This window comes from Pseudomicrostroma glucosiphilum (genome assembly GCF_003144135.1).
Source record: "Pseudomicrostroma glucosiphilum strain MCA 4718 unplaced genomic scaffold BCV69scaffold_19, whole genome shotgun sequence".
Taxonomy (NCBI): domain Eukaryota; kingdom Fungi; phylum Basidiomycota; class Exobasidiomycetes; order Microstromatales; family Microstromataceae; genus Microstroma; species Microstroma glucosiphilum.
This window is the reverse complement of record NW_020289931.1, coordinates 327,907-343,940: the sequence shown is the minus strand read 5'-3', so window position 1 is coordinate 343,940 and position 16,034 is coordinate 327,907. Positions and strand designations below refer to the sequence as shown.

General features: G+C 56.3%; 7 protein-coding genes across 7 annotated transcripts; 4 read left to right on the top strand and 3 right to left on the bottom strand.

Annotated features, from left to right (window-relative positions):
- Positions 1-68: 68 nt before the first annotated feature.
- BCV69DRAFT_285609 (hypothetical protein) lies at positions 69-1,950 on the top strand. Its single transcript, XM_025493446.1, has 3 exons — positions 69-977; positions 1,078-1,328; positions 1,454-1,950. Exons 1-3 carry the CDS (start codon positions 217-219, stop codon positions 1,807-1,809), a joined length of 1,368 nt encoding a protein of 455 aa, XP_025345171.1. The 5' UTR covers positions 69-216; the 3' UTR covers positions 1,810-1,950.
- A 480-nt stretch (positions 1,951-2,430) lies between these two features.
- Positions 2,431-3,088, bottom strand: BCV69DRAFT_285608 (hypothetical protein). The gene has a single exon (XM_025493445.1). It carries the CDS (start codon positions 3,076-3,078, stop codon positions 2,659-2,661), a length of 420 nt encoding a protein of 139 aa, XP_025345170.1. The 5' UTR covers positions 3,079-3,088; the 3' UTR covers positions 2,431-2,658.
- An 804-nt stretch (positions 3,089-3,892) lies between these two features.
- On the top strand, positions 3,893-4,674 carry BCV69DRAFT_285606 (hypothetical protein). The gene is made up of 3 exons (XM_025493444.1): positions 3,893-3,977; positions 4,138-4,273; positions 4,579-4,674. Exons 1-3 carry the CDS (start codon positions 3,946-3,948, stop codon positions 4,612-4,614), a joined length of 204 nt encoding a protein of 67 aa, XP_025345169.1. The 5' UTR covers positions 3,893-3,945; the 3' UTR covers positions 4,615-4,674.
- Positions 4,675-5,063: 389 nt separating this feature from the next.
- BCV69DRAFT_301748 (DUF1479-domain-containing protein) lies at positions 5,064-6,836 on the bottom strand (the record flags this gene model as incomplete). Its single annotated transcript, XM_025494592.1, has 2 exons — positions 5,064-5,893; positions 5,987-6,836. 2 exons carry the CDS (start codon positions 6,834-6,836, stop codon positions 5,064-5,066), a joined length of 1,680 nt encoding a protein of 559 aa, XP_025345168.1.
- An 889-nt stretch (positions 6,837-7,725) lies between these two features.
- Positions 7,726-8,331, top strand: BCV69DRAFT_301747 (hypothetical protein; the record flags this gene model as incomplete). The annotated part of the gene is made up of 1 exon (XM_025494591.1): positions 7,726-8,331. The coding sequence occupies one exon, from the start codon at positions 7,726-7,728 to the stop codon at positions 8,329-8,331; it is 606 nt and encodes a 201-aa protein (XP_025345167.1).
- On the bottom strand, positions 8,128-14,737 carry BCV69DRAFT_285603 (phospholipase D). The gene has a single exon (XM_025493443.1). The coding sequence runs from the start codon at positions 14,467-14,469 to the stop codon at positions 8,509-8,511; it is 5,961 nt and encodes a 1,986-aa protein (XP_025345166.1). The 5' UTR covers positions 14,470-14,737; the 3' UTR covers positions 8,128-8,508.
- Positions 14,571-15,868, top strand: BCV69DRAFT_301745 (hypothetical protein; the record flags this gene model as incomplete). Its single annotated transcript, XM_025494590.1, has 2 exons — positions 14,571-14,589; positions 15,099-15,868. 2 exons carry the CDS (start codon positions 14,571-14,573, stop codon positions 15,866-15,868), a joined length of 789 nt encoding a protein of 262 aa, XP_025345165.1.
- Positions 15,869-16,034: the final 166 nt, after the last annotated feature.

Genomic DNA, 16,034 nt, shown 5'->3' with positions numbered 1-16,034 from the left:
CGTTCCGATGAAGTGCCTCCGCCTACGAGATTGTATGCGCGCCAATGCGACCGGGAAGGGGAGCATCACCACCACCACCACCTCTATTGGCGCGCCTTCCTACGATCTCAATCCTCAGCCTAGCCTCGCCCCACCCCTCTGCAGAGTAGTACACGCAGACCCGGTGCTCTTCCGCTCCTTGTCCTCTTTCATCTCCTTGGCTACTGCCTCGCAACCATGTCCCTCATGGCCGACGTGGACATGCAGGGCGTGCCCTCCTCGCCCCCGCCGGACCGCTCCATTGCAGGTCAGCCCATGAGTGCTCCGGAGCCTGCTCCGCTCAGTCCTTCAGGTCATCACGACGATCCTCCTTCGGCTTCTCGAGGCACCAATACCGTTGGTGGCGGTGGGGTGGGGAACATATTCGATGATGATGACGATGATGAGGAGGACAAGAATGCTACCGCCCGAGGGACCAATGGAGCTGGAGCCGGAGCAGGAGCAGGAGCAGGCATGATGGAAGAGGAAGAAGAAGATGACGAAGCTGACGAGGAAGAGATGCGTCGCAGGAGACGTCGTCGAGCTCGTGAAGCTGATGAGGAAGAAGTGTACGAATCGGAACAACGTCGTAAGAAGAAGTCTCGAAACCGAGGTGGTGATGATGCAGGGGAGGAGGAGGAGGAGGAGGAGGACGATGAGGATGCAGATGGAGAGACGCAAGATCAGACTGGAGAAATGTCACAATCTATGGCTCTGGAGGCCAAGAGACGGAAGCTGGACGAGGATATTGCCAAGGCCGCCAAAGGTGGACGCAAGAAGATCAAGCGTAGGAAAAAGGGAGACGAGGAAGACTTGGGAGCAGCGGGAGATTTAGAGGTGAATGAACTCAGACAGGATATGCTCACAGCGGCAGAGGATGATGCGATTGCAAACGAGGAGCGAAAGCCAGCTCTGGCAAAGTTGAGGATGTTGCCACGGGTGGTAGATGGTCTGCAAAAGTGAGTCAGCGCACAAGAAGGAGAGGGGAAGCACGACTGAATCTGTACTGACCTCATGGCCCTCTGGTCTGCCCTACTCTGCCCTCCTCCCTCATCGTAGATCACACTGGCAACAATCCATCTTCGACTCCAATCTTCTAGAGGCAGTACGTCGTTTCCTCGAGCCACTCCCAGACAAGTCTCTCCCTGCGCTCAATATCCAACGCGAGCTATTTGCGGCTCTGGAGAAGCTCTCGCCTGCAATCGATACCATCTCCCTCAAGATGAGTGGGTTGGGTAAAGTAGTCATGTTCTACAGCCGTAACAAGCGTGTGGAGGGAGACCTGAGGAGGAGAGCAGATAGACTGATTGGTGAGTAGGGGTTGGGCACACAAGTAGTACTCAAAGCCGTACTCCTCGTCGACTTTATCCAGCTGACACCCTTTTCCCCCGCTTTCCTCTTCAAACACCTCTGCCCCTTTTATTGCACACACAAGAAATGTGGTCCCGCCCCATCCTCAAGCGCTCCGCCTCGTACCGCGCCATGGAGATCACTCGCAAAGCCTACCACGGCGCCTCTTCCCAATCCCAATCCACGCGAGCCCTCATGGATTCTCAATCCCAATCCCAATCCCAATCTCAAGATAGCGGTAGACGCAACGTCTCTATACCTCAACCAGTCATGGGAGGATTCAAAATTGCACCACAGAGCTCCCTTGGTAGTGGTGGTGGTGGAGATGGGGAGAGTGGAGTGGGAGGGGGTGGTGGAGATGAGAGGTTTAGAGCTGCTGCTGCTAGTAGAGATCGATTGAATGCATTCAAGAGAAAGGTCAAGGAGGGAAAGAGGAGGTGAGGTGAGGTGAAGAGGAGGCGAGGAGAAGAGTAGCGGTAGAGTAGAGTAGAGTTCAGAAGGACGATGCAGTCTTGTCAACTCAATCCCATCTCTGAAATCCACGGAAATCCACGGAAATCCACGCATTGGCAAACCATCTAGATTACTTCATCGAGTGCCAATAGTCGCCAAGGGGTTCCCCCCCCTCCCCCCCCAACTCTGTCTTGGACCTCCCGCAAGCTCTACTCTTGCATCATCACTCTAAAACAACCTCTGCAGGAAAGTGAAGTAAAGTACAGAGCGTGGTGCCTGGCCTGGCCTGGCCTTTGGACACCACCTCGTCATCTCCAATTGCTTTCTTTCATCTTTGTATTTGCTGGTAGGTGCGAGAAGATCGTTCGGAACAGGCAGCAAAGTAGTGTGTGTGCGTGTGTGGAGAAGAGAGAGAGAGAGAGAGAGAGAGGGTGGGTGGGAGGGAAGAGGAGACGAGAAGTAAGAGAGAGGTGAAATGCGAGGTGAAGATGGGAGGATGGAGGGGAAAGTAGGATGTGGGTGAAGCGGGGGAAGTACGCTATCGTTGCTGCCTGCCGAGCTAGTCCACCTTTCCAGTGCCTGCTCCTGCTCCTGCTCCTGCCTCTTCCTTGCTGAATGCTCGTCCGTTCGCTCGCTCGCTCGCTTCTCCGCAAAGCTGCCCGCTGTTGGTTGGAGAGGACGTCTACTTGGACTGGATGAATCCCTTGCCCTTGTACCCATCCGAGGAGATACCTGTGAGTAGTGAGCAGGTAGGCGGAGTAGTGTTTCAATCAGTATCTCCCTCTCACATCAAAAGCAGTCCCTCTTGTCTCTCTCTCTCTCCCCCCCCCGGGCCCTCTACGTACCAGTGATGGGGTTCAAATTCTCCTCTCTAGCCTTTTCATTCGTCTGTTCCTGGTATTCCTTTGTCATCGTCTTTGGTGGGGGTGTGGCATAGTGTCTCATGCCAAAGAAGACTACGGCGGTTGCTCCCATTAGAGCACCCACTCCTACGGCGGTTCGCATTGCCTGACCTGGCTGGGTGATGGGCCTGCGTGGGCCGTGGGGACCAAAGGAGACAAAGTAGGCTGTGGAAGTGGGATAGAGAGAGAGAGAGGGGAGAGAGGATGAGCGGGAGGAACAGAGGGATGAGCCATCTTTCTTCTTGTCTCTGCCGCACTCACCTGCCTTTTTCTCATCAAGGCTCAACTCCTTCCAATCCTTTCGCTGAATCTCTTCTAGCTGTCTGTAGACGGCATACTGTTCCACTTTACTCATTCCACTCCACCTGGCCTCGATTTGAGGGACTACATCCTTGAGGGACACTTTGGATTCGGGGGATTCCAATGCAGCTTGAGCGTCCTGCTGGGTCCATCGCTCTGCCTTTGTGGTGATGGCGCGACGGAGCTGGGGTGCGCTGGTGGCTGCACCTCTGCGGACGGTGCTGAGTGCCGAGGAGCGAATGGGTGCGATCATTGTGAGATGGACGAGTTATGCGGAGATGAGAGGAGAGGAGGAATCACGAGGGAGATCTTCCGACGATGCGCTGCTGTGAAGTTTCAGCAAGGGTGATGCGCAAGAAGAGCTTGGTAGGCGGCAGGGGTGATGGAGCGATGCTGATGCTGCTGCTGCGCTTGTCTTGTCGTAGGGACGATGAACGTGGTTGATGGTATCGATGACAAAGTGAGAGAAGATTGTCCTCTGCTTGCCCTTGGTTGCCTCGCCGCCATGTCCGCCCTGCCCAGCGCCCAAGTTTAGACAAGGGCGGGCTGCTCTGCCTGCCACGCCTTGAAGCTCACGCGGGCGCACACACACACCCACACCCACGCACCCACGCGGGCCACGCTGCCCGGCAAAGATCGGAAAGGATCCACCCCACCGCGCGCTCTCGACCTCCCTCCGCCAGGCGCACCCACCTAGGCAGGCGGGCCAGGCGGGTAGACTACGCCGGCAGCCAGACACCCACGCACGCAGCCACCCCCCGTCCAGCCCCAGCCAAGCCAAGCCAGGCCAGGCCATCCACCGGCCCCGACGAGTCCTTCTCATCGCCATCGCCATCGCCATCGCTCCACCCATCAACCAACCACTCGCGGCATATACCCTCCCCATATCACCACCACTCCCCACTCCCACCTCAAACCAATCATGTCTTCTGCTACTTGGCGCCAATTCTTCTCGTGAGTACCACCGCAGCCAGCCAGCCAGCGGCGAGCCAAGGAAGTAGTGTCGAGGTAGACAGTCCTCAGGCGATACTCATTCACTCCCTCACTCACTCCCTCCCTCCCTCACTCACTCACTCCTTCTACCTCTTCATCTCCACACCTCCTCTCCTTTCAGGTACAACCGCTACACCTCCATTTGCGGTAGGGCTACCCGATCTGCACTCAAGGAGGGAGAGAGGGTAAAGGCAGAGCGAAGGGGTGATACTTCTCTGAGGTACCAGGAATGGAAGGAGGGAAAGGCTGGAGAACAGGTGAGTAGGGATATTGAGGAGCAGACAGGAGGGCAAGGAGCAAGACAGGGAGAGGGGATCGAGTTGGGAGAGGATGATATCAGGGGGAAAATGGGCATTGTTGGTAGACCACCTCGTGGATAGAAGGATGGGCCTCTGTCCACTTGGACAGACGATCCAATCGGAACAGCATACCAGGGCGACGGATTCTACTCTATCTCCCTCGGGAATTCACCACGATCTGGCGCAGTGCGATTTCAAGGTATCGAGAGTCTCACCTCACTCACACACGCGTTCAATGTCTCCCCCCTTGTACCCACCCACAGCGATCCGTCAAGGAGCAACAACAAAAGTCTGCCTAGACACCCTCTAGGGCATAGGGCAAGGGCAGCAGCGGTCACGGCCACGACATCATTGACAGAAGAAGGAGAAGAAGAAGAAGCAGGGAACCCAGATTGGCACACTCACTCCTCGTCAAAAGTCATGACATGATGATCGAGTGTTAGAAACAAAGGGGGGACCTCTCGATAACTTCTCGAATACAATCACTACAAGACAGATTCAGGACTGAGGACTGGCGTGGGCGTGATTGGGATCACGAGGGAGATTGTACAAAGGGTCCCAGGTGTGGCCTGGAGCGGGTGCGAAATGTGCTGTCAGAACCTTTAGCGAGACCGATGAAAGGTGACAGAATGCTGCTAGCTCACTGACATATGCTCACACACCAGAGAACAGGCGCAGAGGTTCAATCACGGCGCATGACCTCATGTCATGGTGGCAGGAAAGCAAACGTACAACGAAATAGCTCTGCTCACTTGCCTTCCGCTGCCAGAGTCGCGTTGCAGTACGCCCTCAGCTTCTGCACAGCGTCATCGACGGGAGCGCCTCTGATCGGGCCAAGGCCCATTGCCGTTCGAGCCGCCTCCCCATGCACATCGTCTTCCTTTCCCCGACCTTCAAACCCCACCTCACCATCTCCAGAAGGGAAATCCGAAGGTGGTCTGCCTTGTCGAAACGCCTTTGCTTGTTGCAGAACGTACCGCCAATTGTTGGCCGTAAGTGGTACGGCAGGGATGTACATCACAGAGGAGTCACTCTGACCGGTATGAGCCGCCTCGACAGAATGAACTGCATCGCAGTGCCAGAGGACTAAATCCCCTGGATTGACTTGCGGGAGGGAAATCATGGTTTCCTCTAGTCTTAGGTGCGGGTGCGTAGCGGGTGAGAGCTCGAGATTCTGTCCTACGAGGCAGCCGGGGAAGCGACTGGAGGAGCCATCGAAGACCCAATTGGACGGTGCAAGGTATCCATCCATCGCCTCTGCCTGTTCCTCTTCTTGACCCCAACGCCCCTCCCGAACTGATGACCGTGCCTGGAAGAAGGGCCGCATGATAATGTACGCCGTCACTTCTCGCAAGTTGGGCAGCACCCTTAGTGTGCCCTCTCCCGGTCCTGTACGAGACATGGAGAGCCAACCCTGCAGAGGTCGAAAGATGGTGCACTGGCCTGGTCCGTTGTACATGCCTGTACGCGCCGTCATGCGTTCTCCATGAGTTCCGAGGGACCAATTGTTGAAGTGCTGCCAGCCGAGAGCGGAGGGGGATAGGATGTCCTGCCAGAGGGAGAGGAAAGTGGGGTCCTCTGCGATGTGGAAATCGTCGTTGTTTGGTCAGAGGGCCGTTTCAAGACAGCTGTTACTGCTGGCTGCTGGTTGAAGCGGCGCGGCGTACTCACCCCATCTCTCAATACCCCCTCCATCGATGTGAGGTCCCAATGCAAACGTCGCATCGCCCGGGGAGCGAATGCGCAGACGATCCGCATACGTCAAGGGAGTGCTCATGTCGGCCATCTGTTCAACAGTGAGCGTACCAGCCTTTGGTGCTTCATCACTCTTCTCCATTGTACGAGGTCGACGCCACATCTCGAGGATGGAACGCGAGGCAGTCAACAAGGCAGGGTGAGAGCGCGCTGCCAGTTGAGCTCGACTCCAGTAGAGCTCAAACACCTGCGGATCCTCAGCTGGGAATCCCTTGGCGCCATTGCGAGAAGCATACTCTCGAATCTCCTCCTTCCACCTCAACGCCATTGCCGACGGCACCACGTCTCTCACAATGACTACTCCGCGCTTACGCACCTCTTCCTGTGTGCGGGATGACATCCAGCCCGCCAATCCCGCCCGCGCAACCTCTTCCCCCGGCCAATGCACCTCGGGTATAACGCTCTGTTGTCCCCTCGCAATAGTCTCCACCTCTACAGCCAGTCGTGGAAGCAGTTCAGACCAAGACTTTTCGAGGTGTTGCTGGAAATTTGGATGGCTACTGATGATTTGGCGCTTCAGATTGGCAAAACGGGGAGGGAGGGCATCTTGGAGCGATTTGCCCGAGAGAGAGGCGAAGATGTCGGCAATTGTGCCACCCGACGCCGCAGTGGAGGCAGAGTCGATGTCGACGCCGAGCTTGGGCGAGGTATTGAGCCAGCGGGTAGCGGCAGGTTGTTCAGATAGGGTGATCTTTGAGTGAGGACGCGCTCGTAGGTGAGCAGAGGCCCTCGAGCTGTACGCGCGTGCGAAGGACTTGGTGAGCATCGTCGAATTCCCAGCTTGATGGAACGAGATCAGAGCCTATGGTAGATGTGGAGCTTGCGACGCTACGAGCCTCGACACGCGCTAGAGACGTAGCGGTACAGAGTCAGATCCCACTCGGGCATTCTGGGCCTGTCTTCGGTGTCTCAAATTGCCGAAGTCTGGCCCTGGGATGTCCTCAGGTCTTGTGACAGTGGGGCATTGTGGGGTGCGGGGCGATAGTGCTCGGCAATTGACACTCGGCAATCGGCACATCTTCGAGCGGGCGGTTGAGTCAAGTCTTTGTGCCTGAAGACATCGCTACTTTGCCAGCGTGCTGATATTCCCTCGCTACTGACCTTGCAGATGGGTCGGGAAGTTGCGTACCGGATTCACCATTCGCTGCCGTCGCTTTCGTATCAATAGGCGACTCCCACGTTGGGCTGTGCCGGCCAGTCACTCCACGACATGATCACAGGTGAAGTGTCGTCAACCATCATTCACAGGCCTCGAGCTCATCCTCCTGTTATCACTATGACTCTGCTCGACCTGGACCCTCAATCTACCTCTCCTCGGAGAGATTGATGGTGGTACGTGCGGCACGCATGACCCTTGATCTCCTCTCCGACTTCCGTTCCGTTGCGAGACGATGCAGCCCAAGCTTCCAGTCAGTCACACCCTTGGACGCGTCGTCGAGCCAAATGCTGTACGCGATTCCCAACACTCGCTCGCCCTGACGCTCACTGATGAGCCATCGCAGGAGAGCCGCTCCGCAGTCTGGCTTGGATGTTGAACAGTGTCGCCGGCGCTTGGCCGTAGCTAGTCTGTTCAGCTCAAGTCTCTAGCAGGCGTGCTACAGCCAGGTGATCTGCGCCTGAGATCTCCCACCTCCACACCTCAATCCATACCCGCCATGACCTCCCACGACTCTTCCTCGACCAGCATGTCTTCCATATCCCAGCCCAAATCACGAGGAGCAAATCGCTCCATCTCCCCCTCTCTCAAAACCTTCACTATGCGCTGTGTCGATGCCAATCTTCTCACTGTGCAACAATGCGCCTCCCTCGGTGCCTTTTCCCTCTCCACTGGTAATCGTCTCCGAAACGAATGGCTCGAACACAATTGCTCCCTCGGCCCTCCAAAGACGGGGTTCATGTCCGGTCGTCCACGTTCTATGAATCCTGCGGCAGTAGAAGCTCTAAAGGATGTGCTGAAGTTGAAGGAGGACATTACGCTCAAGGAGATTCAGCAGATCTTGATTAGGTTTGGATTTGAGAGTTTTAGTATCTCGCTCTTGAGTCGACAGTTGAAGAGGATGGGACTTAGTAAAAAGGAAGTTGCAAAGGCGCAGCTGCTCTCGGAGTCAGGCGGAGTATCGGGAACATCGCAGAGCTTGCAGAGTGGATCATTCGCTAGACCAAAGGCCAAGGCGAAGAGGAAGGACCGGGGGGCAGGCGATGGAGCACAATCATTCACTCAGTCGGCAGGGGCATCCAATGGAGCATCAAATGTGAATTAGCAATGGGAATAGGAAAGCGAGGCACTGGTAACACTAGAGAAGCAATGTGCACAGGAGATGGCACGACGCAACACGATACTGCAAAGGACTGAAACAGACCACCGAGAGCACTCTGCTGCACCTTCCTCCCTCTCTTCTTCCCTTCCTCTACCCGATTTTCGACTCGCTTCTCTTCGACTAGCTGTACACATTCAGCGGGTTGATCCTGTCCATGGGGAACAGGAAATTATTGGCTCTATCCTCCGTCTCGAGGAATCTAGTCGGGAAGACGACCAGATTGCCCACCGTCTGATCCAGGAGAGCCTCCATCTGCTCCAGCTCGCGCTGGGAGAAGGACCCATCGGACGTAGTGGCAGACCCCGGAGGGGCTTGAGGCTGGTGGGTGCCCGGTGAGGATTTGTGGTCGTCCTTGGCCGAGGAGGGCGAAGAGCCAGTAGCGTCTCCTTGAGCTTGACTGGAAGAAGTGTTTTCCTTCTCCTCGTGCTTGCCCTCGCTCAGATCCGCGCTGGCATCTTCATCATCACTGCTGGAATGACCGTGCCGTCCCTTGACCTTTGCCTTCAAGCCATCCTTTGCTCCCGCAGCCCGGTTATGTTGAGCTCCTGGACCCCTGGCCTCGACAGGGATCCCACCTCGCTCCTCTTTTCCTTCCTTTCCGGAAAAGTTGCCACTCTTCGAAAGCCGGTCACTCCAAGCCATGAACGCCTTGTACTCGCTCCAGTTGGTAATGGTATCGTCGGGCACACAGCGGAACACCTTGCGGTAGATTTGCGTGTTGTGTAGGGCAGCAGCGAGCCAGATGTCCCTGTAGAAGGGATCCGAGATTGGGTCGTGGAAAGAGGTAGACGTGTTGATCTCCGGCACAGAGATGGGGGGTTGCCAGGGGTTGGGCGAGAGGTAGGCATTGATCTTCTTGCGAGCCTCTTCCTTGGGCGTCTTGCCAAATGTGGGAGCAGAGGCCGAGTGGTCCATGTGGCGGGTACGATGCTCCATAGGCTCCGGCTCTTCTGTCTTGGCACGGTCGTGACGGCGACTTTGCGAGTCTGCCTCGTAGTCGTAGTCTTCGTCACCTTCACCTTCGCCTTCGCTCTGATAAGCGCGATCACCCTCCTCGGCTTTCTCGCCCTTGTCTCCACCCGATTGGTGCATCTCGGACAACAGGCGCTCCTCAAGCGTAGTCGAGAGATCCTCCTTCTTCCTCTCTTCTTGCGAGAGGCCCTTCTCAGGCTCAGAGTCCACGCCAAAGCCACTAGAATCCTTGAGCTTGGGGTCTGCATCGCCCTCTCTGTCACCAAGAAGAGTCTTGAGGTTGTCTTGCCTCTTGAGCTCGTCCGCATGAGCATCCTCTCCCCTCTCCTCGCCCTCTTCATTCACATTTGCCTCATCCGCATCGTCGACCGGGTTGTCGCGGAGCGTTTTGCCCTGGGTAGGCCTGACCATAAAGTCGCGCGTCTGCTTGCGGGCTCCCCTGGCCATGTCCTTCATGGCAGTCCCAGCATGAACGCTGAGCTCGCGACCGCGATGGATCTCGTGCTTGCTGCGAGTGATGTTGCCTTCTGCAGCCTCATCAACACCTTTCCTCTCTTCGTCGTCAGGATCCCATTGCTCCTCGTCCTTGGTCAATGGCTTCTTGCGCTGATCACTATGCTCGCCATCCTGTTGCTGATGATTGGGCTGACCATTCTCACTGGCCTTGCTCTTCTTCTTCTCGGCATCAGACTTCTGTTCCGTCGTCTCCTTTCCTTGCATCTCCGAAAGATCGAGATTGGCCTCCTTTGCGTCCAACTCGTCCACATCGATGCCCACGTGCTCTCTCATGAGTCGCACCCTGAGCGTATGCGCAAAGCGACCTACCATGTAGGGTTTACCGCCCATGCGACTCTCGATCATGTCCGTGTCCCTAATGACACAGGCTAGCTCCGAGTCTCGATCTCCGCGTTGAGAGCGCTCATTGATATTAGCACTTCCGATGATGACGATGCGATCGTCGAACATGGCGCACTTGCCGTGGATGTAGACCTGCTCCGTGGTGAGCTGACCACCCCTCAGCTTACCCCAATTCCTCAAAGAGAAGAAGGAAATGTACTGGTCTGGATCGATGCCCTCTCTACGCAGCTTGCCGAAGATGGAGTGCTCGCCTCTGCAGATGGAGCGGAATTGACAGTCGCAGATGATCCTCACCGACGAGGCGTCTGGCTCGGAGATTGGCATTGGGAAACCGGGGATCAGCGGGATGACGATGATCGCCCTCCAAGGCGTGCCTTCTCTGTGAGCCCTGATGATTCTCGAGACGAGGGCGTTTCCGATGTTGTTTTCGATCGCAGTTCCCTCCACGACCGTCGAGGTGACGAAGAATTGATTCTCAATATAGACAAAGTGGTCGCTCATCTGGATGCATTTGAGATAGGCATTCTGAATAGAGTGCTCCACAGTCTTTGAGGTTCCCAGACTCCAGGGTCCAGCCGAACGACAGATCTGAGTCTCACAAGTTCCCGTGAGCTGGTACTTCTCCAATTCCTGGACAGTGAAGTCTGGAGCCGGAACCAAAAAGGGGAACTTCCTCTTGTGGTTCTTGTTCCTGAGCAAGTAGTTCCATCGTTGAGTGAAGTGTCGAGAGAGATCACGAGCGGGCTGTCCAATGAGCTGCAGACCCGTGTCGTGCCAGGGCATTCGAGGGAACTTGGTCCTGTCGAACAAGTCCTGGGCCGGCTTGGTGAGGTCGGACCATTCCGCCACTCGCTCATTGGCGTAGTCCTGTCCGGGCCAGACGTGTGCCTCTTTACCGTCCTTTGTGGGAGGACCCAACAGCTCCTTAGCGTGATGATTGCCCTCCTGATAGTCGGTCTCTACGTCGTCTACGAGAACATGTGCGGCAGTGTCATAACGTCCAAAGCAGAGATCGAAGCCTCCCATGAAAGCAATGGTCTCATCGATGGCGCACATCTTCTCATGATGCGCCCAGAAGAAGGTTCCAGTCTGGAAGTGCGTAGGCGAACGCTGAACGTAGATGTTAGGATGAAGAGCAGACAGCCGGCTCTTAGTGTAGCCCGAGTCGGTAGGGGTGAAATTGTTCGAAACCTCATTGTAGAGGATGACGAAGACCTTGACTCCTTCCTGTGCCTTCTTCTGCAGGATGTTGTCTAGTCGCCATTTGGGCTCTCCAGGTCGGCGGAGATACAGCTCAGGGCTCAGCCACCAGTCATGAATCATGATGCGGTCCTTGGCAAGCAAGAGGGCTCGCGAGACTTCCCAATAGTAGTCTCTGCCATCTACGAGCCATTGAGCATTGACATTGAGCCGAATCGGAGCGAAGGAGCCAAATCGATTAGAGCCAGCGAAGCAAGATTGACGGGCGACGCGCTCCATGGAAGCGATGAATTGCTCGAGGATCCTGTCGGACTTTGCAGAAAGCTTCAGCCGACGCTCAGCATTGCAGATGTAGAACGTGTGCGAAGAGACGTTCGTATTTGCGCGTGCCTTGCCCTTGGCGACTGCTGCCTTGCGCTTGCCTGGATCAGACTCATTCTCTGAGTCCGTGCCAGCATCGCCTTCTCGATGCTTGAATTGCCCCTCGGTGAGCAAGGCGAGATTGTCAGATCTGTCATGGATGCCAATCTTCTGCTTTCCTGCACCGCTTTCGCCACCCTTCTCGCCGCCACCCTTCTCGCCACCACTCTTCTCTCCGTCTTTACCGGCCTGTCTGATCTCAGAAGCAAGATGCGTGGCCTGCTTGTAGAATCTCTTCGGCCGTTCCACTCGGAACTCTCCGTCGATCATAAAGACGTCGTGCACCTCGAGTGTCTCGGGTCCAGGGCAAATGGCAATGTAGCTTTCTCTGACAACGAACCACTTTGGCTCATGCCCGTGGATCCATGTCGAGGGCTTCATTACGCTTACTTGGTCCGTCTTCCTTCCACCTCGACTGAGCACACGTAGGTAGCCCTGCTTGCCTTGGAAGCCGCCTCTACTGGCTAGAGAGATCCCCAACGCGCTCATCTCAAAGAACTTGCAGAGTCGATTGGCCTCTGGGCGGAACATGGTCCGCCTCACTAGGGCAACAATGTAATCCTCTAACGCATCTCTCTGAACTCGAGCAAAGACCTTGCGAGCATTACCGCTCTTCATGCCGCCCTGAGACTGCAACTGACGGAAGTAGGGTAGGGAAGTCTTTGGGAAACGAGGCAGGCCGATCTCACCATCCGGTGTTCCTTTGTCTCCCACTGCTCTGCCGAAGATGCCCTTGAGAGCAGCAGCTCTATAGTGGGTGTGCAGAGCGATAAAGTCTCCAAGCGTACGATAGATGACCCACTTGATCATGTCGTCTCCGTAGCTCAGTTCGATACGAAAGACGGCAGAGGTGTTGTGGAGAGGGTTGACAGAGTCTGTCACTTTGAGATGCAAGTGATTGAGGAGGACAGGCACGCGACGATGACCAGCCTCATCCCTTTCGAGAGCCATCTTGAGCATGAAGACGGGTAGGATACCAGACTGGAGCTCGGCGGTCATATCGAGCCCTCCTAGAACTCGCTTCCGGGACTGCTCCTTTTGCTTGTCTGCTCGTCGCTTAGCAACTGCTCCTGTAGCTTGCACTCGTTGTTTGAGAAGGGCCCATCGGTCGCTCGAGGTAGTAGCACCACCACCTTCGCCATCATCACCAGAACGAGCAGCTCCATCGCCGGTAGCCTCGCCATTGGCGTCGTCTTTGCTGAGCATGAGCTTCGAGATCTTGTTCAACTTGGCATGATCGGGAGAGGCGTCATCTCCGTGCGTCGCACTACCATTGGGAGCAGCTTTGCCTTGACCAGCGGACTTGTCCTTCTCCTCTTTGGGCGGCTCCTGGTTCTGATGGCGATAAGGGTCCCCATCACCGGTAGGGGCACCCTCGTAAGCACCCAAGACTCCTCGAAAACCCTTGCCTGCATCTTGCTTGCCATCTTGATCGGGTTCCTGCTGCCCAGCGTCGTGTTGACTCGGCTTAGATCCTTTGTTTGCGCGGGAGACTCCCAAGAAGGACTGCAGCTTAGAAGACTGAGTGCGGTTCTTGCCCGGCCTTTGAGCACCATTGGCACCGGAGGCTTGAGCACCATTGCCTTTGGTGTTGCCATCTTCACCCTCCCCTTCGTCACTGGAGCTGGCACTGCTGCCATCCGCTTCCTTCTTAGCCTTCCGCTTCTCTTCCCTGAGCTGCTGCATCTTCTTGCGCTTCATCTCCTTGAGCTTTTGACGCTGAGCATCGTCAGGTCGACTAGCCCACATGGGTCCCCTGTGGGCGGGATGGTCATCATGCTGGGGCTTGGTCGAGTAGGCAAGAGGATGTCGCTCCCTCTTCGGTGCGATCTCCTCCTCGGCTGGCCGGTCGCTATCGCTATCAGACTTGTGACCTATGCGAAGACTTTTCTTTTTGCTCTTGCTTTCCTTCTGCTGCATGTTCTCGTTGCTCTCTTTTCCATCAAAATCGACTGACCAGGGGTCTGCTTTGCGATTGTATTGGTCCTCTTCGTCGTCTCGATGCCCTGCTCCTCTGTTGGGTTCTCTGTTCAAGGCACGGGCGAGGGCATCACTCTTGGCATCCTTCTTGTGTTCGAGGGACTTGAGATTGATGGCTTTGTTTCGGCCCTCGTCAGCTTCAGCGTCAGCTTCATCGTCAATGCCATGAGGTTTTGCACGGGGAGCAGAGGCGGAAGAGTCCCCTTTGCCTGCTTTGGAGTCACCGTTGGGCTTGGCATCGATGGTACCATCTTGATTCGGGTGATTTATGGTAGCATTTGGGTTGTCAGGATGATTACCAGGTCCAGATCCCCAAGCTGGCATCCACCCTGTTAGCCAGCTCGACCCTTGTGCATTGCTCTGATCATCCTGGCCATTGTGACCATCAGCAGCAGCAGCAGTATTGCTCTCCTGCAATTGCTTTCCGGTGGGCTGATGCTTCTGGCTATAGGCCTCCTGTGTAGCCTGTCCCTCCCCTGGTTGAGCTTCCTCGTCGCTGCTGCTCATGGAACTGCCATCGGCGTCGGTGGGCTTCTCCTGAGCTGCTCCACCTCCCGGGCCTCCTGCTCCTCCTCCCATACCGAGGAGTCCCCAGGCGGCATCGGTGACCTGATGATATGCGTCTGTGGCAGACGAGCCTGCTGCCGTCATTGTAAACGAGTGGTGGAGGGGGGAACGAGAGGAGAGGATAAGAAGCGTGAAAGCGAGTCTATGGGCGTCTGTCAATGCTTCGATGAGACGATGCGGAAGCAATGAACAGCGCAGAGAGGGGTACGTGCTAGCCCAGCAGGGCAGAGTGAAGGGTAAAAGACCCGCGCTCTACCGAAGTGGACGAGTGATATGGTGAGAAAGGGGAGTATATGCGAGTGTAGTCAGGGGTCAGAAGGAAGGACGAAGCACAAGGACGAGGCCGAGGATGGTAAGGGTCAATCGATCAAGGTCCAGGCGGCGGAGTGTCGTGCCTCGGCGATTGCCTGCGTCACTGCCCTGTGCGTGGGTGCAGTGTGATGCGGGGGCTGTGGTCCCAGGCAGTCACACATCCCTCGTCCGCCGTGCGCCCGTCCTCCGCTCCGATGCACTTGGGCGCAGCAAGAGGCGAGCGGAGATTCAAATCCAAGCAGATCGCGGACCGGGAGCAAGAAGAAGAAGAGGAAGAAGCCCATCGGATCGGCATCACCACAGAGCAGAGGCCACCCGCTTTTTCCGCTTAGACGAGACTACCAATGGCCACACTCGCCCTCGCACTCATCCTCACCCGCCCCGCCCCGCCCACGCCTTAGCAGTCATGGTCTGGTGGAAGCCATTCTCTTCTTCACCGCAGCCTGGCGTACAGCAGCCAGTAGAACTACGGCAAGAATCTCCTGTCCCTCCTCCTACGCCTTCACCACCTCCCTCACCGCCGCCCGTCTCAGCAACCCCCTTCCGCTCCTCCCCCGAGATCTTTTCGCACCCACCACCCCCACCAGCCACACTCACACCTACCTCCTTCCTCTCCTCCATCTCACCCACCATTCCCCTCGTCTCCCTCTCCCTCGGTCTCGCCAGTGGACTCTATACCGGTGCAAGTCGTGCCGGACTGGTGTTCATGGCAGAGAATGCTCATCGCAGACCGGAGACGGTGCAGGGCTGGTACTTCTACAACAAGACAAAGAACTACAAGGTGCTCCTCTCTGGAATTAAAGCTGGAATCTCTACTGGAGTGAGATTGGGTGGATGGACGGGCCTGTGGGTTCTGGCTGATGCAGGGGCATTGGAGGCGAGGGAGCAGTGGCTTTCTTCGACTAGTAGCGCATGGATGGCTTATGCGCACCAGAATGGAATGCTGGGATGGTTGGGACATTGGACCGATGGAATGGTCGCAGGTCAGGCAGTGGCAGTATTGGCATCGGCGGCGTATAGACTGCCAACGATGAGGTTGCTTGCAATTGGTACACTCGCGGGAGGGACCACGGGAGCACTGCAGGACCTCCGAGACTACCTCATTAGGAAGAAGGAGGCTCAAGATGGGGTTTCTCAGCCCAGATCACACCTTGTTGGCTCTGCAACATGACCACAGCCTCTCGCCTCCACACGATGATGACAGGAGACAAGCTTAGGCACTGTTCTTCACCGGAAGGATAGCACAGTGCAGACCTAACCCCTCTCCACTACTCACAAGCGCAAGAAGGTACGTACCTTCAAGTTCGGAGGCTATACGTATCGGATCCTCCGGTCAC